The 19,051-nt window shown below is 39.9% G+C and overlaps 6 protein-coding genes across 6 annotated transcripts; 5 read left to right on the forward strand and 1 right to left on the reverse strand.

The window, feature by feature from the left end:
• The first annotated feature begins 3,999 nt into the window (after window positions 1–3,999).
• Window positions 4,000–4,870, forward strand: LOC132115442 (histone H1-like). Its single transcript, XM_059523926.1, has one exon. It carries the CDS (start codon window positions 4,020–4,022, stop codon window positions 4,638–4,640), a length of 621 nt encoding a protein of 206 aa, XP_059379909.1. The 5' UTR covers window positions 4,000–4,019; the 3' UTR covers window positions 4,641–4,870.
• A 429-nt stretch (window positions 4,871–5,299) lies between these two features.
• On the forward strand, window positions 5,300–5,856 carry LOC132127741 (histone H2A-like). The gene has a single exon (XM_059539818.1). The coding sequence runs from the start codon at window positions 5,306–5,308 to the stop codon at window positions 5,690–5,692; it is 387 nt and encodes a 128-aa protein (XP_059395801.1). The 5' UTR covers window positions 5,300–5,305; the 3' UTR covers window positions 5,693–5,856.
• An 853-nt stretch (window positions 5,857–6,709) lies between these two features.
• Window positions 6,710–7,181, forward strand: LOC132127685 (histone H3-like). Its single transcript, XM_059539672.1, has one exon. The coding sequence runs from the start codon at window positions 6,728–6,730 to the stop codon at window positions 7,136–7,138; it is 411 nt and encodes a 136-aa protein (XP_059395655.1). The 5' UTR covers window positions 6,710–6,727; the 3' UTR covers window positions 7,139–7,181.
• Window positions 7,182–11,541: 4,360 nt separating this feature from the next.
• LOC132115449 (histone H2B-like) lies at window positions 11,542–12,185 on the reverse strand. The gene has a single exon (XM_059523938.1). The coding sequence runs from the start codon at window positions 11,961–11,963 to the stop codon at window positions 11,589–11,591; it is 375 nt and encodes a 124-aa protein (XP_059379921.1). The 5' UTR covers window positions 11,964–12,185; the 3' UTR covers window positions 11,542–11,588.
• A 3,110-nt stretch (window positions 12,186–15,295) lies between these two features.
• On the forward strand, window positions 15,296–15,756 carry LOC132127731 (histone H4). The gene has a single exon (XM_059539792.1). It carries the CDS (start codon window positions 15,398–15,400, stop codon window positions 15,707–15,709), a length of 312 nt encoding a protein of 103 aa, XP_059395775.1. The 5' UTR covers window positions 15,296–15,397; the 3' UTR covers window positions 15,710–15,756.
• Window positions 15,757–16,362: 606 nt separating this feature from the next.
• On the forward strand, window positions 16,363–17,052 carry LOC132115458 (histone H2B-like). The gene has a single exon (XM_059523950.1). The coding sequence runs from the start codon at window positions 16,631–16,633 to the stop codon at window positions 17,003–17,005; it is 375 nt and encodes a 124-aa protein (XP_059379933.1). The 5' UTR covers window positions 16,363–16,630; the 3' UTR covers window positions 17,006–17,052.
• The last annotated feature ends 1,999 nt before the right edge of the window (window positions 17,053–19,051 follow it).

Genomic DNA, 19,051 nt, shown 5'->3' on the forward strand with positions numbered 1-19,051 from the left:
TAATTTTGGACATGCAATTTCCTAGTCAGCTACTTGGGGTAAAATGAAAGGATCTGAAAAATATCCGCTCTCTCCTTCTATTGATTGACACTGGTTTAATGTGTCTATCTTCCTGCTGTAGAAAGTTATTACAAAAAGGAGGTTAATTTTGGACATGCAATTCCCTTTCCTAGCAGTAGGGGTAAAAAGAAAGATTGTGAAAAATGTCCACTGTCCCCCTCTATTGATTGACACTGGTTTCATGTATCTGTCTCTTTGCTATAGAAAGTTATTACAAAAAGAAAGTTAATTTTGTACATGCAGTTCCCTTATCAGCCACTTGGGGTAAAATGAAAGGATGTGAAAAATATCCACTCTCTCCTTCTATTGATTGACACTGGTTTCATGTGTCTGTCTTCCTGCTGTAGAAAGTTATTACAAAAAGAAGGTTAATTTTGGACATGCAATTCCTTTTCCTAGCAGTAGAGGTAAAAAGAAAGGTTGTGAAAAATGTCCACTCTCTCCCTCTATTGATTGAAACTGGTTTCATGTCTCTGTCTCACTGCTGCAGAAAGTTATTACAAAAAGAAGGTCAATTTTGGACATGCAATTCCCTAATCAGCCACTTGGGGTAAAATGAAAGGATGTGAAAAATATCCACTCGCTCCTTCTATTGATTGACACTGGTTTAATGTGCCTATCTTCCTGCTGTAGAAAGTTATTAAAAAAATGGGGTTAATTTTGGACATGCAATTCCCTTTCCTAGCAGTAGGGGTAAAAAGAAAGGTTGTGAAAAATGTCCACTGTCCCCCTCTATAGATTGACACTGGTTTCATGTCTCTGTCTCCCTGCTGTAGAAAGTTATTACAAAAAGGAGGTTAATTTTGGACATGCAATTTCCTTTCCTAGCAGTAGGGGTAAAAAGAAAGGTTGTGAAAAATGTCCACTGTCCCCCTCTATTGATTGACACTGGTTTCATGTCTCTGTCTCCCTGCTGTAGAAAGTTATTACAAAAAGGAGGTTAATTTTGGACATGCAATTCCCTTTTCTACCAGTAGGGGTAAAAAGAAAGGTTGTGAAAAATGTCCACTGTCCCCCACTATTGATTGACACTGGTTTCATGTATCTGTCTCTTTGCTGTAGAAAGTTATTACAAAATGAAAGTTAATTTTGGACATGCAATTCCCTTATCAGCCACTTGGGGTAAAATCAAAGGATGTGAAAAATATCCACTCTCTCCTTCTATTGATTGACACTGGTTTCATGTGTCTGTCTTCCTGCTGTAGAAAGTTATTACAAAAAGAAGTTTAATTTTGGTCATGCAATTCCTTTTCCTAGCAGTAGGGGTAAAAAGAAAGGTTGTGAAAAATGTCCACTTTCTCCCTCTATTGATTGAAACTGGTTTCATTTCCATGTTTCACTGCTGCAGAAAATTATTACAAAAAGAAGGTTAATTTTGGACATGCAATTCCCCAATCAGCCACTTGGGGTAAAATGAAAGGATGTGAAAAATATCCACTCTCTCCTTCTATTGATTGACACTGGTTTAATGTGTTTATCTTCCTGCTGTAGAAAGTTATTGCAAAAAGGGGGTTAATTTTGGACATGCAATTCCCTTTCCTAGCAGTAGGGATAAAAAGAAAGGTTGTTAAAAATGTCCACTGTCCCCCTCTATAGATTGACACTGGTTGCATGTCTCTGTCTCCCTGCTGTAGAAAGTTATTACAAAAAGGAGGATAATTTTGGACATGCAATTCCCTTATCAGCCACTTGGGGTAAAATGAAAGGTTGTGAAAAATGTCAACTCTCCCCCTCTACTGATTGACACTTGTGTCATGTCTCTGTCTCCCTGCTGTAGAAAGTTATTACAAAAAGGATATTTTTAACATGCAATTCCCTAATCAGCTACTAGGGGTAAAAAGAAAGGTTGTGCAAAATGTCCACTGTCCCCCACTATTGATTGACGCTGGTTTCATGTCTCTGTCTCACTGCCGTAGAAAGTTATTACAAAAAAGGTTAATTTTGGACATGCAATTCCCTAATCAGCCACTTGGGGTAAAATAAAAAGATGTGAAAAATATCCACTCTCTCTTTCTCTATACATTGACAGTGGTTTCATGTCTCTGTGTCCCTGCTGTAGAAAGTTATTACAAAGAGAAGGTTAATTTTGGACATACAATTCCCTTTTATACCAGTAGGGGTAAAAAGAAAGGTTGTGAAAAATGTCCACTGTCCCCCTCTATAGATTGACACTGGTTTCATGTCTCTGTCTCCCTGCTTAAGAATGTTATTACAAAAGAAAAGGTTAATTTTGGACATGCAATTCACTAATCAGCCACTTGGGGTAAAATGAAAGGATGTGAAAAATGTCCACTCTCTCCCTCTATTGAGTGATACTGGTTTCATCTCTATATCTTCCTGCCGAAGAAAGTTATTACAAAAATAATGTTATTTTTGGACATGCAATTCCCTATTCAGCCACTTTGGGTAAAGAAAGCAAATTGTGAAAAATGTCCACTCTCTCCCTCTATTGATTGACACTGGTTTCATGTTTCTGTGTCCCTGCTGTAGAAAGTTATTACAAAGAGAAGGCCAATTTTGGACATGCAATTCCCTAATCAGCCACTTGGGGTAAAATGAAAGTATGTGAAAAATATTCACCCTCTCCCTCTATTGATTGACACAGGTTTCATGTCTCTATTTTCCTGCTGTAGAAAGTTATTACAAAAAGAAGGTTAATTTTGGACATGCACTTTCCCCACGGTCCCTAACTGAAGGCTCTGCTGAGAGCGTTCTCTCCCGGCTTTCTGCACATTGCGACGGCTTGTACGGGGCCGTGTTTATTATATCGAGGGAAAATATAGTAAAAGAAGGATGTGAAACATGATCAACTTTGCCCTTTTGGCGGTCACACTGCTCAGATTTTTTTTAGGGCAATTCGTTTTGGAGTTATTGGCGTTTACCGCTGAATGTGTCACGAATATCGAAAACAAAACCAACTTGACCCCGCTTTATTGAGTTGGTTGTAAAACTATTGCTGCCAGTCATTTGATTTTTAGCGCTTATCATGTACAGTGTTGATCCTAATGCAAACCAGGCTCTAATTGAACTACAGTTGTGTATTTATACACGGTGCACGGTACGACGGTGAATCAACATCGATTTACTTTGCAAAATCAACACATCATTCAACGTTAATCCTAGGTCTTCAGGACGGCCATAATTCACCCGAGATGAAGGTAAGACGGTGAAACAACGTGAAAATACCAACGTTGATCCAGTTTGCTAAATCGAAAGGTAATTCTACGTTGATTCAACCCTGGTATCTGACGTTGTTTCAACGTTGAAGTTACGACCGGGGAGTCTTTCTTACAGCTCACTTTATACATCAGCCACGAAGATGTTTTTACCGAAAGAATACTTAAGTGATCAGATATACATTACTATAACTATTGTTGTTGTTAATTCAATTAAAACATCTGTCATATTAGTATTTCATGTAGTCTATCGGCTCAATAAAGGACGAGGAGCCCCGGACCTGTGTGTGCTTCAAGCTGCACAAAACTACAGCTGTATCAAACACTGCACACGACACTCACTGATGCTTCTTCAATTAAACCACTCTCGAACTGTTTCTGAAACACACAGAGGACGATTTCAGTCTTTCGTCAACCTTTAACACTTAAATAAAGCATTAGATTTACACGCGGCTCTGTTCCGTGGCTGATGCTCGCCTCGAGTTTGATCTGACCGGGGCGAAACCAACATGTCCTCGCCGCGGGTTTTAGTCTCCACAGAAAGCCAAGAACCTCTGCTTGATGCTGACTTTGTTTCTACTGCGCTAAACTATTTTAACACTCGAGTTTTGTCCCTAAATGTAGGAGAAGAAAACACAAGCGCGAGCGGCTCGCGGAGGCGCGCAGACCGCGAGCGGGCGGGTTGAGTCTATAAGGTTCTCATGTGTTGTTTAAGAGCGCAGCGCTGCTCGAGCGACACTCATTGAACTCAGTGTTTGAAAGACTGTGATTCCGCTCCGAGAAATGGCAGAAACCGCTCCAGCAGCCGCCGCTCCGCCGGCCAAAGCGCCCAAGAAGAAGTCCGCCGCCAAAGCCAAGAAGGCGGGTCCCGGCGTCAGTGAGCTGATCGTCAAAGCCGTGTCCGCGTCCAAGGAGAGGAGCGGCGTGTCCCTCGCCGCCCTGAAGAAAGCTCTCGCCGCCGGCGGCTACGACGTGGAGAAGAACAACTCCCGCGTCAAGCTCGCCCTCAAGAGCCTGGTGACAAAAGGCGCCCTGCTGCAGGTCAAAGGGACCGGCGCCTCCGGCTCCTTCAAGATCAGCAAGAAGCAGACCGAGACCAAGAAGAAAGCGGCTCCTAAAGCCAAGAAGCCCGCGGCCAAGAAACCCGCTGCAGCCAAGAAGCCCAAGAGCGCGGCTGCAAAGAAGCCCGCCGCTAAGAAATCCCCCAAGAAGGCCAAGAAACCCGCCGCTGCTAAGAAGGCCACAAAGAGCCCCAAGAAGGCGACGAAGAGCCCCAAGAAAGCGAAGAAGCCCGCGGCGCCCAAGAAAGCAGCCAAGAGCCCCAAAAAGGCCAAGACCGCCAAACCCAAGACGGCAAAGCCTAAAGCTGCCAAGCCTAAAAAGGCAGCTCCCAAGAAGAAATAAAACTCTTCTGTTTTTTTCCCCAACGGCTCTTTTCAGAGCCACCCACAAACTCGAAAGAAAGAGCAAAAGAAAGACCTGCACTCACACTATTAGTGGAAGTGATAATAATAAATAAAGCTCACGGTAGCTTTTCTAAAGTTTTGTATATTATCCGTTCTTATTTATATTATATAATATAACAAGCAAAAGAGGGCCGCTTTACACCACCTGAACTTATTTATTTTCTATTATTATATAACGTTAATGCAAAAAAAAAAAAAAAAACTTTCTACATGTACTGCGTTAAACTGAGACTTGTTAATACACTTGTATATCATTGCTGTTTTGTTGATTAACACCGCCTTGGTCTATTATGTTTAGTTTTTTTATTATTAAATAACGTTAATGAAAAAAGAAAAAAAAAAATCTACGAGCACTGCATTTATACTTTTTTATAACACTTGTATATATTGCTTTCATTGTCCTCATTTGTAATTTGAAATGCTACTCAGTCCGCGCGCAGATGTGGAGGCGTGGCTTTGGCGGATGTTGGAGGGAAGTTCAGTGATTGGTTTAATATCTTACAATGTCTAAACCAATGGGCGACTGTCACGCTCTTTTAAAAGTATCTCACCGGAGCTCAGAAGGATATTATATTTCTTTTGTAAAGTTAAATTGATCTTAACATGAGCGGAAGAGGTAAAACCGGGGGCAAAGCGAGAGCGAAGGCCAAGACTCGCTCCTCCAGAGCAGGGCTGCAGTTCCCCGTCGGTCGTGTTCACAGACTTCTCCGCAAAGGGAACTACGCAGAGCGCGTTGGTGCCGGAGCTCCCGTCTATCTGGCGGCTGTGCTCGAGTATCTGACCGCTGAGATCCTGGAGTTGGCTGGAAACGCCGCGAGAGACAACAAGAAGACCCGCATCATTCCCCGTCACCTGCAGCTGGCGGTGCGCAATGATGAGGAGCTCAACAAACTCCTGGGTCGAGTGACCATCGCTCAGGGCGGCGTGCTGCCCAACATCCAGGCCGTGCTGCTGCCCAAGAAGAGCGAGAAACCCGCCAAAGCCAAGTAAACCGAGTCCGCTCTGCTTCTCCAACACAAAGGCTCTTTTAAGAGCCACACACTTCATCTGACAGAGAGCGATTTACTTTCCTTTTCATTCATGATACACCATACATAGTATTGAAGGAGAAAATTAGCTAAATTAATGCACTATTATTAAAGATTGATTATTTTGAACCTGCTTTATAATTTCAGTGTAACAAATATGAATAACTATAATGCCAATTGCTTTAGTGATGTGTCAAAGGTTCTGGAAATAATCATATCAGGTGTTTATCTTTATCTTGATAACAGTCAGTTTGGCTTGAAGTCCATGAAGGAAGGTGTAGAACTGTCTAAAAGCCAAAACTGATTTATTGATGTTTTTGATAGTTAGTCAAAGTTATGTTCTCAACAGAGTCATTTAGAGTAATGGAGAGCAGAAGAGAGTCTACTTTCACCAGCACTTTTTAATCTGTGTATGAATTAATTTCTGGAAAATGTAAGTGACTGTAAGACTGGATGCATGATTGATAAAACCATAGTCAGTCACTGTATGTCTGCTGATGATCGAGTAGTGTTGGTTTTAAACAGATGCTAAATATATGATCTGATTGTGGGATTAGATATGATGTGGAAGAAAATATGAGAAAGATTGTTCTCATGAAAGAATTTCAAGATCTTAATAGCCCAGATTTATTTATTTATCAGGGCAGACATTAAATTTGTATGGTGAAAATAATAAATTAATTAATTAATGTTATTATACTGTGCTGTGTTTTGCTAACAGACCTTGATTCTGAGAATGAATGAATGAACGATGCGTAAAGAACTAAACAGAACAAAGCATTTTGAGCGGGAAACACAAACAGCCCCGTTTGAAAACAGAAGCGGCGCAGTCATTGGCTAGCAGTAATGTGCAGACGTCACATATCAGCCAATCACAAGCCTCTGCACCCTAATGACGGCATAAGCTCGTGACTGTATGACGCTTTAAAGGCAGACGCACGAGACGGAGGAGCATTTTTCTACGTGCGCAGAACGGAGAGAGAAGTTAATCGCAGCGATGGCAAGAACCAAGCAGACAGCTCGTAAATCCACCGGTGGTAAAGCCCCGAGGAAGCAGCTCGCTACCAAAGCCGCCCGGAAGAGCGCCCCAGCCACCGGCGGCGTCAAGAAGCCCCACCGTTACAGGCCCGGGACCGTGGCTCTCCGAGAGATCCGCCGCTATCAGAAGTCCACCGAGCTGCTGATCCGCAAACTGCCTTTCCAGCGTCTGGTGCGAGAGATCGCTCAGGATTTCAAGACGGACCTGCGCTTCCAGAGCTCCGCTGTCATGGCCCTGCAGGAGTCCAGCGAGGCTTATCTGGTCGGTCTGTTCGAGGACACCAACCTGTGCGCCATCCACGCCAAGAGAGTCACCATCATGCCCAAAGACATCCAGCTGGCCCGCCGCATCCGCGGAGAGCGCGCTTAAACCCGCCGCTGCCAAACACCCCAAAGGCTCTTTTAAGAGCCACCGACACCGCTCTGAACGAGACCGTTTCCAATGTAATAATGAATGTAACACATCGAGTGTAATCTAGTTTACATGGGGTTTTCCCTTGAGTTCCCAAAACGTATTGTAAATGTTGGGATATACAGAAATTCTGGAAGGATGTCATAAACTTTGTGTGCTGGGAATATATCCTACAGGTTTCTCACAAACAAAGAAACACACTAGACTATTGGACTTTGGATTGTTACTTGCCAGAAGAGCCATTGCTATGAACTGGAAGAGCATGGAAGCATCTTCTATTAAACAATGAATTAAATAACTTTCAGAGTGCATTGGACTGGAAAGGCTGACTTATATTTCCAAGAGTAAAATAAAGGACTTTGTACAATTATGGGAGCCATACATGATTATTATATCATATGCCATTATTCTTTTATTTATTTAATTTATTTTTTACATTTTTTTTATCTTTTATTATCATTTTTAATTAGATTTTCTTGTGACTTAAAACTTGACTCGGAAATGTTGTTTTACTTTATCTCTGATAGGTGCAGGTCTCTGATTATGTGAATGTGTGTGTGAGTGATACATGTTTCTCTTTTTTTTTTTTGTTAGCTTTGTTATTATTTGAAAATTAATACAAATATTTGGAAAAAATAAATAAAATAAATAAATCCAGCAACACTTACTAAGGAAGCCATTTTGACAGGGATGGTTTAGTGCAAAGTACTCACGCATCCTGTCATCAATTTGGTCCCACTTTGCAGGATCAGATGGGTAGCTTGTTAATACCCTTTCTGGGTCTGGAGGCTCCTGCTGCAAAACGATATTGGGCTCACTTCTGGCTGGCTGCTGTTCTTCCATCAGTTTGTCGTTCTGTGACGGCGCTGATGTTGACGGCGCGGGCCGTGTCTCCGGGAGTGGCTCGGCCTCTGGCTCTGCTGACTCGAGCAGGTTCACAGCCGTCGGACGGCTGCCCGACAGAAACTTCTGTAAAGCCCCCCGCTGTCTCTTCTTTTGTTCCTCTTCATTTTTTTTCTTTTTACGCTTTGCCGCACCCGAAAGCATCTTGAATGTTAGCCTACTCAAAACACCCCTGCCTGCTAGCTTTGTTGTCCCGCTCTGACCTCTGACCTCCGCTGGCGTCTCTATATAAATACAGTCATGGGCTGGCGTTAATGTGACGTAATCTAACAGTCTATGGTTAAGATAAACATCGGCACTATTTTTAGTTAATTAATAAATATTGAAATAAATTGTAGATAGGACATGTGTACATTTTATTTTTATTATTATATATTTTTTGTCCCTCTGTCTGGGCCCCATCCCGCCAATCGAGCCCTAGGCACGTGCCTAGTTTGCCTTTGCGTTAATCCGGCTCTGATGACAGTAATCACATTAAAAAATGCCCTGCCTACAGGCATGTATATATGTATAAAGATTATAAAAGACATGTTATAAATATTATTTCTAAAAGTAGAATTTCGGTAGAATATGATGCATTTTGAAATGTCAGTTTTTACAAAATGCCACATAAGAAACACCTAAAGGACAAGACTTAGAGTCAGATTGTAGTTGCATATTATTTATTTTAATGAACCAAATGTGAAAAAAATAAAAATAATTAACTTTAGAATTTAGAAGAAAATAAATAATTAGAACCAACAGCAGAATGGTTTTACAAATCGTTCAAAACAAAGTTTTCCTTCTCAGAAAAAAAACAAAGTGTGAGTGTACATGTCTAGTTGTGTGTGAGTGTTTGTACATGTGTGAGTGTGTGTGAAAAAAAAATCCCATTTTCCCATTCATTTTCAATGTTTCCAAAGTGTGACTTCTTTTTTTACACACCTACAGAGCAACCAAATCAAGCCCAGATTGTGTGTGTATACAGATAGATAATTTAGTAAAAGTCAAAAAATTGTATTCCACTGAGAAGAATGGAACAATTTATTTTAACTGAAGCAAAGTCAATTGGGGTCACATAGACCCCAAAGGATATAAGACGATTAAAAAACTCCTGCCAACAGTTAGGCGTCTATTTCAGATGCACAGTTCCATTGAATGATGGTCAGGATATATTCTTGCACTAGTGATGTGTCATTCTTGAACGATTCGTTCATTTTGAACGAATCTTTAATGTGACTCGGGAAGAACGAGTCGTCTCGGGGAGTGATTCGTTCAGTCGCGCATGCGCAGTATTCTATAGGTTCTGTTCTAGTAGTAGTGATTCACCTGTCAGTCAATGCAGTCTTGAGCCGGAAAGAGAATTGATTAGTTCATAGTTCGGGTCTATCAGGTTTTTACTCGTTCCTTAATCACGTGACAGCCACATACGCTAAAACCAATGCAATATGGGCCGGAAAGAGAATTGATTAGTTCATCTCATGAGTCTTCGGGTCGGGTCGAGTCATTCCTTAATCACGTGACAGCCCCTAACGCTAAAACCATAGACAGTAAAAGAATGCAGTATTGAGTCGGAGAGAGAATTGATTAGTTCATCTTTCGGTTCTTCGGGTTGTTCGTTCTTTTGTCCCGTGATGTGACAACATTGGCTAGAGTAATTATTAAATCAGATTGTCTGTATAAACCATACTTTTGTAACATATGACACTTTATAAACATTAAAAAACACTGTGTACATACTTTTGAATTGTTGTTTATTGTTTATTTTTGTGCCATTAAAGCTTTGTAACAAAGAGGACAACTATTCCAAAATAAATCAAAATAATAAAAAAGTATAATAAAGATAAAACTAAAAGATAATAAAGCCACAGGGTCTAATAACCTTAACAAATGAACTTTAAAAGTACAATATAAAAAAAGAAAAAAAAAAGAAAAACTAAATATTGCACAACAAGCTTTGCTTTTTTTATATAATAATTTAAAATGAATACATTTTAAAATAAATAACACTTTTGTGCCAAAATAAAAACTTTATATCAAAGAGTATAACTATTCCCCAAATAATTTTAAACCATTTAAATAAAAATAAATGAAAATGAAGAGATACTAAAGCTACTGAGCCTTATAACAATAACAAATTACCTTTAAAATCACAACAACAACAAAAATATTGCACAACAAGCTAGTCTTTTTCTAAATAAATAAAAATAAATAAGCTTTAAAATAAATAACACACTGTGGCTATATTTTTAGGACTTGCTTTAAGGCATGTTTGCATTAAAATAAAAAAACAAGCTCCCTGACCTTGGATGGGCTGAGTCTGTTTCTTCTATCTGAGATAATCTGCCCAGTTTTAGAAAACAATCTTTCAGATGGCACAGATGTGGCCACAATGCAAAGTCTTGTCTCTGTGACTTCAGAAAGGCTTTTGTATACTGGTGAACATCTCCTCCACCAGGCCAGAGGGGCTGATGTGCGGGGTAAGAGTGGCTCTGCAAGGTAGGCCTGCACCTTTATAGCATCTGAGGTCTTAGAAGAGGTAGCAGAAGGCCTCAAGCTTGCTACCCTCTCGTCAAAGTCTTCCCAAAACATGGCCCCTGCACTGGATCTGAAGTATCCTCCTCACTCTGAGCTGGGTTAAAACTGTTAAAGCTGAAGTTATCATAACCTTAATGTTTTAAACTAACATTAATAATTCAAATTCAAAATTTTATTTGCTTTTAATATGTCATTATGTCCTTTTTTGAGCAATCTTCTTATACATATATTACACCAATATGTCAAGTCTGCCTAGGAAAAGCAATTATTATACTAGCAAACTCAAAATTGGAGTAAAAATGAACAAACTAGTATAAATACTTTTTATTGTAAGCTTGAATTATTATATTATTATATAGCCTAGTGTTTATTTACCGATAGACAGTCAAAAAGACAAATTAATCAATATTTTATTTATAACAGGGTTTTATTTATAAAATAATAACAAACCACAGATCCTCAACAAACAGTAACAAAAACACAGTGACAGAAATAACTTATGGGGCTGTCACGTGATTAAGGAATGACTTAAACCCGAGGACTCTTGTCAGATAAGAGGTGAGGTGAGCTAATCACAGACTGAAGACTCAGGTAAAAAAGGATTTTTTTTTCGGTATCTTATAGCATTTTAGTTTTGTATTGTTTTTAGTGTGATCAACTTTTGCGTAAGTACTAGATGTGTTGGGGAAGTAACACATAACATTTTCATTACATTTTGCTAAAATGAACGAAATGACTCGAAAAAAGATTCGTTCATTTTGCTGAACGAGACTCAAAAGTCCGAGTCGGTAAAATGATCCGAACTTTCCATCACTACTGGCAAGTCGTTTCTTGGTTTACGCCTAACTATAGAGATGATTATATAAATGTGACACTGACTCTTTAGTTTCACTACATATTGAACAGAAAGATAGTACTCGCTCTTTTAAAAGAAAAGCTGGGTGGCTCTTAAAAGAGCCTTTGGGGTGTGTCTCGGTGTCGGACTGCTCTACTTGGAGCTGGTGTACTTGGTGACGGCCTTGGTGCCCTCAGACACGGCGTGTTTGGCCAGCTCCCCGGGCAGCAGCAGACGCACGGCGGTCTGGATCTCTCGGGAAGTGATGGTGGAGCGCTTGTTGTAGTGAGCGAGACGAGACGCTTCACCGGCGATGCGCTCGAAGATGTCGTTGACGAAAGAGTTCATGATGCCCATCGCCTTCGAAGAGATCCCGGTGTCAGGATGAACCTGCTTCAGCACTTTGTACACGTAGATGGCGTAGCTCTCCTTCCTGGACTTTCTGCGCTTCTTTCCTCCTTTCGCGGCGCTCTTGGTGACAGCCTTCTTGGAGCCTTTCTTCGGCGCGGACTTCGCTGGTTCAGGCATGATGATGTTTCCGATTCAAACTCTCAGATATCAGTAGCGGGCTAAACTCATACAGGGCTATTTATTCACGCGCCTATGCTAATTCTGTGGGACCTCGTGATTCCGTGTTGTCATTGGTCAGACCAATAAACTTGTATTTAATTGGATCATTCAAGGCGTTATTAAACTGGAACTAGAGCCAATCACAGCCGCTTAAATTATAGCTCCACCCACCACACCATGTTTGAAATTGAAAGACAGGTATTATAAATCCATTAAGGAAATTACAAAGGGAAAATACCCCAAAAGCATCGATTGTTTAACATTGAGTGTTTACTATTGTTCTTGTGCATTATTAACACAATTTTCATATTTAATACTGTAAAGCTGCTTTGACACAATCTGTATCCTCAAAAGCGCTATATAAAGATAGCTTGACCTGGAGCTCTGTTGTTAGTTTAGAGAAATTGTAAATAAAAAGCCTCTTTGTGGAAAATATAGTATATTTCCTGTAGCTGAAAAGGTTGGGTGTTCGATTCCCCGGGAACACATATGTTAAAACTGATAGCCTGACTGCACTGTAAGTCGCTTTGGATAAAAGCGTCTGCTAAATGCTTAAATTTAACTTTAATTTACATTCTACAGCATTCTGCTCGAATTCTTTAACGTCTATATAACGTTATCTTTTTTTAACTGATAAAAATCCTCAATGCTGTGACACCTTTTTATTCCCATTAATTAAAATATGCAGTTTTAAAGTATTATTTTAATAATAACAATCCTTTTACATTTCGCATCTCTAAAACACCGACTCGATATATAACCAACAGTAAACCACCTATTTGTAACGAGTGTATGAAAATACTGTTAGTTCTCATGTTCAGCACACAACAGCAGCGCGAGCTCTTTAAGTGAGAGTGTGGGTGGCTCTTAAAAGAGCCGTTGGGTTTGTTCTCTGATCTGAAGCGGTTTATCCTCCGAAGCCGTACAAGGTGCGTCCCTGTCGTTTAAACGCGTACACAACGTCCATGGCGGTGACGGATATAAAGTAAATAAATTAGGTGTCGTCAGTGCAGAAACCACTATACATAAACCATTGCGATGTATTTGTTATTAAATGAACTTACGTTTCGCCAGATTGCCCCTTCATTCAAGCCCTCGGTTTACCCGCGCTCATATCATTAGCACAGAATCATTTCAGAATCAATCACCAAAAGAATCAGTTCGGTTCAGACTCGCTGTGAGTCAGTCGGCTTCACGCTGAATCACACATGCGCAGTATCATCAGCTCCTCTGTTCTCCAAACGGACACGTCCGAAAGAAACGGTTTCGGTTCAGTGTACTGATGATCCGAAAACCGATGCAACCGGTTCTTGACTCGAGAACGAGAATCACTCTAACCGGCACGTGCTGCAGTTCAGTATAATCAGCTTCTCTACTCGTGTTCATGTTCTGTTTACTACAACCTCAATTTGTGAATATGATCATCATTAACTATAAATACAGTACACATATTTCATAAATCATCCCTTATTCCTATTAAACATAGATTCTTTAGTCTTAATTATTGTCCAACTTCCTGAAACCCCCTCTGGCATATACATAATCTACAATATACAGATTAGAAACATTCATTTTAAAAATAATAATAATAATAATAAAAATGTATATAAATCTTTTATCACACTTTCCGAAATACTTTACACGCATGCGCAGTAGCATCAGTTCATCGGTTCTCAAATCGGACGCGTCCGACAGAAACGATTCTCAGTTCAGTGTACTGGTGATCCGAAAACCGATGCAACCGGTTCTTTGACTCGAGAACGAGAAGCGCTCCAGCAGAGGGCGTGTTCGTTCGTTATCTGACTCGGCTCGGTGTTCATCTTCAGTTCGGTCTACACAGCAGTTCAGTCAGTGTACTGTTTGAGTAAATGAATTACTCCGGGATATTGGTTTATTTTGACTCAGAGGGAGTGTCAGTCACGTTAAAAAAGTTAACATCTTAAGTAATTTGTGGATTAATGCTTATTGGAGACGTGAACCGTTTCAAACGATTCAGTTCGATTTGGTGAACTGGTTCAACCGGTTCACTAAGAAGAGCCGGTTAAATTGAACGATTCGTTCACGAATCGGACATCACTAGACTATGACCTTGTTAATATGTAACTGCAAACATATTCTGTCTTTTATTTTTGCAAAAAAAAATAATAATTAATTACATATTTATATTTTTATTTTAAATTTAAGTTTCATCAAATGTCTCAAAACCCGACTGTACAAACTTGATTTTTTTATTTTTTATTTTTTTATTTCAGTGTATTTTTATAAAACATTTTTTCAACAGAATGAACAATATAATAATTAAATTACATTGGCATAATATACATTCTAAACGTAATGTAACAGTAGGCCTATTCATGTTTCCATCCAGTTGTTTTTATGCATAAATTCAAAATGTGCATTAAAACATCTGGAAACACTGCAAATTCATAGCTGGAGGTGTAAAAGCTAAGGTATGGCTAAAACCTAAATATTACTAAGGTAAATGCGAGGTAGGAGCTGCCCAGATGTTCCTCTATGTCCAGAAACGCTCTCTCATAAACATCTGGATAAAACCAGACCACTGTTTGTCTTTCTGACCCTCACTCAGACATATTTTTTGGTATAATATGACATAAACATTTTAATAAATGATGCAAGAGACAGAAATTCACAGAATAGCATGTACCGGAACAAAATAAATACTTCTTGTCTCTGTAGTGGGACAAAAGTAACAACTGTTACTTTCGTCCCGACAGGAACTCCTGGCATTTAAACCTGATTTACTTTTATAGTCAAGTATGTCTGTTCATATGATGTCTGTGTTTTCTGAGCCCAAGACTCAACTGTTTTCTCCAGTTCTACAGATGTGATCGTTGGCGAGACTTTCTTTGGTCTCTCCTTGCTTTAGGACAAAAATACACACGTCCTCTTCCAGGCAGATTTGTGATATTTTCTGTTGATTGGAAATTTTTCATTATTGCCTTGATGGTAAAAATATTAACTAATATTCACTCTGGTGTGAGAAAGGTTTATAATATACGTCAGAGTATTTAAATAAGAATAATTTCCAAGAGATCATAGTGTACTAGTGAAAAATATTTATTTCATAGTGTTTTTTTGTTATTTTTAATGGACCCTGGGTACACCTTTTTATTAACATTCATTTATTTGTTTGTTTTCCTTTCTGTTTGTGATATCACCCATGTGCGGAAGGCCTGTGAACAGAAAGCAGAAGAAGAAACAAAGGAGAGTCATCGTAAGATCAGGATTAGCTCGAACTAGAGGGGGAGGGGTGAGTCATGTGACGCTCAGCTGGTTTCAGTAAGGTCCTGTAAACAACTGTAAAACGGCTCCCTGCAGCACTTACTCTATATTTGTATTCGTTGTTTGACTGGAACAGAGATCATCTCATCATGTCTGGAAGAGGCAAAGGCGGGAAAGGACTCGGGAAAGGAGGCGCTAAGCGTCACCGTAAAGTGCTGCGCGATAACATCCAGGGAATCACCAAACCCGCCATTCGTCGTCTAGCTCGCCGCGGCGGAGTCAAGCGCATCTCCGGTCTGATCTACGAGGAGACACGCGGTGTGCTTAAGGTGTTCCTGGAGAACGTGATCCGCGATGCCGTGACCTACACCGAGCACGCCAAGAGAAAGACCGTCACCGCCATGGACGTTGTGTACGCGCTCAAACGACAGGGACGCACCTTGTACGGCTTCGGAGGATAAACCGCTTCAGATCAGAGAACAAACCCAACGGCTCTTTTAAGAGCCACCCACACTCTCACTTAAAGAGATCCGGGTTGGTGTTTTCATGCCGTAACGTTAGTTCACAAAATACAAATAGTTTTGTGTTGGTCGTAGTTACAGTTAGTCTCTATAGTCTAATATTGCTTTTTTATTTTAACTATGCCTTTAAAGCATTGCATATTGTTATTATCTGGAAAATCTATTACAGAACTAAGAATATTATGTTAACTGATGTAAAGTTTACAAAAGGTAACGTTACTGACGTTGAAGTCATAGATCAGAATTGTGTAGAAGATAATGGTGAAAGTTATATTTTCCACAATGGGGCTTTTTTTATTTATGATTTCTGTAAGTTGTATAACATCCGAGCCCCACGTTGTTATGTCACCTTTATTTATATAGCGATTTTAACGATAAAGATAGTCCAAAGCAGCTTTACAGGATTAAATATGAAAATAGTCTGTCAATAATGAAAAAGAACAATAGTAAGTAAACACTCAATGTTCAGTTAAACAATCAATGCTTTATGGGTATTTCTTTAGTAGTTTCCTTAATGGATTCATAATGGTTTAAAATGAAGAATTTGCATTATATTTATTTAGAACTATTTATTTTCTCAAAATATGAAAAAGCGGGAAATGAAACCAAGGAAACCAAGTCGGGTGGGTGTCGTTCAAACATGGTGTGGTGGGTGGAGCTATAATTTAAGCGCCTGTGATTGGCTTTCGTTCCAGTTCAGTAACGACTTGAATGATCCAATTAAATACAAGTTAATTGGTCTGACCAATGACAACACGGAATCACGAGGTCCCACAGAATTAGCATAGGCGTGTGAATAAATAGCCCTGTATGAGTTTAGCCCGCTACTGATTTCTGAGAGTTTGAGTCGGAAGCATCATCATGCCTGAACCAGCGAAGTCCGCGCCGAAGAAAGGCTCCAAGAAGGCCGTCACCAAGAGCGCCGCGAAAGGAGGAAAGAAGCGCAGAAAGTCCAGGAAGGAGAGCTACGCCATCTACGTGTACAAAGTGCTGAAGCAGGTTCATCCTGACACCGGGATCTCTTCGAAGGCGATGGGCATCATGAATTCTTTCGTCAACGACATCTTCGAGCGCATCGCCGGTGAAGCGTCCCGTCTCGCTCACTACAACAAGCGCTCCACCATCACTTCCCGAGAGATCCAGACCGCCGTGCGTCTGCTGCTGCCCGGGGAGCTGGCCAAACACGCCGTGTCTGAGGGCACCAAGGCCGTCACCAAGTACACCAGCTCCAAGTAGAGCAGTCCGACACCGAGACACACCCCAAAGGCTCTTTTAAGAGCCACCCATCCACTCACCCGAAGAGCTTTAGAAGTATTTATCAGAGAATTTGCTATGTAAAATTTGTACTTGTATGAAATAACCGTTTTAAATTACCGCCATTTCACTTGTATGTTTGTTAGTTCTTATTAGTGATGGGATTTATGGCTCTTTGAGGGGATCCGGATCTTCGCGATCCGTTCCTTTCAAAGAGCCGTTCAAAAGAACGGCTCTTTTGGCTCTTTTTAAATATTTAGTCAGTTTTAAGAAGCCAGCTTGGAGGCAACTCAGTTTATCCTGGAAATAATTACTGGGAGGAAAAATGAGGAGATTTGTAGTCAAATTATTAAAACTCAGATATCACACACCAATATCTGAGTTTGAATTATTCTGAAATATTGATTATTACCTCGTTTGTCATGTGTGGACTATATTCCATAGGGTTGCACAAATCCCTCTGCTTAGACAGTGACAGTATTTAAAGTAGATACAATTAGAATAAATAAAATGGAAATGTCTACATACTACATACTATTACTACTGTAAACTTTGCAAATAGGACATCAGCCCCTTCAAGTCAATGAACAATAACAAAGTGGGCTGCAATGAACATGCACAACTAATAACTAATATCATCACGCTATAAAGGGTTGGCCTGCGCTGGGTGCGCCCCTCCCCCTATAACTGTTCTGTCTCGCGGAGGAGCTCATTTGTGTGCATCTGTGTGAAACGCATAGGATAAAAGAACGACAGAAAGAACGGCTCCCCTCCAGCCGCGACTCGGCTCCCATCGTTCATGTTTATGAGCCGTTCAAAAGAATCGGTTCGTTCGCGAACGTTACAATTCTAGTTCTTATAGCTACTATTTATTTTAATGGAAAGCATTTTTTTTAATTGAGTATTTTTGTTGTTGTAAGAAATGGTTTAGATGGATGCATGAAAGTGGTGATTTCATTGAGAATAATTGAACCTAAATCGACTTATTTCTTGTGATTCTTGTACATAGATTTTTTTTTTACACTACTTTTTTTTCTTCATTTAACGAGTAACTAAACACTAAACCAACTTTTTAGTCAATGATCTGTAAGAATGGGGCTTTATTAGTGCTGTTCATTGATTCGAGTAACTCTTTTGACATTTGAGTATAAAGTGTTTTAATTCTACAATATATGGTGTAAAAGCATCTGAGTGCTGCCCTCTTCAGGTTGAACGGTGGCTACTGCAGTTGATTTTTCCTATTGGATGTTTGCGGTGGTAAGTGACGTAAGCAGTTTCCAGCTCACCACGCCCCTTGGTACGAGCTACCACGCCCTCGTCAGTATAGAACCATCTTGTTCCGTCAAAATCACTGAGTCAGGAGTTGGAATTGCGAATATTGAAAACGACCAGGACCCACCCAGCAAAAACTCATACCCAGCAAAACCAGCAAAAACCCATACGCAAAACCAACGCAGTCTTGAGCCGGAAAGAGAACTGATTAGTTCATCTCATGAGTCTTTCGGGTCTCGGTCGAGTTTGACTCGTTCCTTAATCACGTGACAGCCCCATACGCTATTTCTGACATTTCTGTCACTGTGTTTTTGTTACTGTTTGTTGAGGATCTGTGGTTTGTTATTATTTTATAAGTAAATAAAACCCTGTTATAAATAAAATATTGATTAATTTGTCTTTTTGACTGTCTATCGGTAAATAAACACTAGGCTATATAATAATATAATAATTCAAGCTTACAATAAAAAGTATTTATAGACTAGTTTGTTAATTTTTACTCCAATTTTGAGTTTGCTGGTATAATAATTGCTTTTCCAAGGCAGACTTTACATATTGGTGTAATATATGTATAAGAAGATTGCTCAAAAAAAGACATAAGCAAATAAAATTTTGAATTTGAATTATTAATGTTAGTTTAAAACATTAAGGTTATGATAACTTCAGCTTTAACAGTTTTAACCCAGCTCAGAGTGAGGAGGATACTTCAGATCCAGTGCAGGGGCCGTGTTTTGGGAAGACTTTGACGAGAGGGTA

The sequence above is a fragment of the Carassius carassius genome, chromosome 3 (assembly GCF_963082965.1).
Source record: "Carassius carassius chromosome 3, fCarCar2.1, whole genome shotgun sequence".
NCBI classification, from domain to species: Eukaryota; Metazoa; Chordata; class Actinopteri; order Cypriniformes; family Cyprinidae; genus Carassius; species Carassius carassius.

Excerpts from the sequence above, each read along its gene's own strand:
- LOC132115442 (XM_059523926.1), top strand. The coding sequence starts at position 4,020 with ATGGCAGAAACCGCTCCAGCAGCCGCCGCTCCGCCGGCCAAAGCGCCC.
- LOC132127741 (XM_059539818.1), top strand. The coding sequence starts at position 5,306 with ATGAGCGGAAGAGGTAAAACCGGGGGCAAAGCGAGAGCGAAGGCCAAG.
- LOC132127685 (XM_059539672.1), top strand. The coding sequence starts at position 6,728 with ATGGCAAGAACCAAGCAGACAGCTCGTAAATCCACCGGTGGTAAAGCC.
- LOC132115449 (XM_059523938.1), bottom strand. The coding sequence starts at position 11,963 with ATGCCTGAACCAGCGAAGTCCGCGCCGAAGAAAGGCTCCAAGAAGGCT.
- LOC132127731 (XM_059539792.1), top strand. The coding sequence starts at position 15,398 with ATGTCTGGAAGAGGCAAAGGCGGGAAAGGACTCGGGAAAGGAGGCGCT.
- LOC132115458 (XM_059523950.1), top strand. The coding sequence starts at position 16,631 with ATGCCTGAACCAGCGAAGTCCGCGCCGAAGAAAGGCTCCAAGAAGGCC.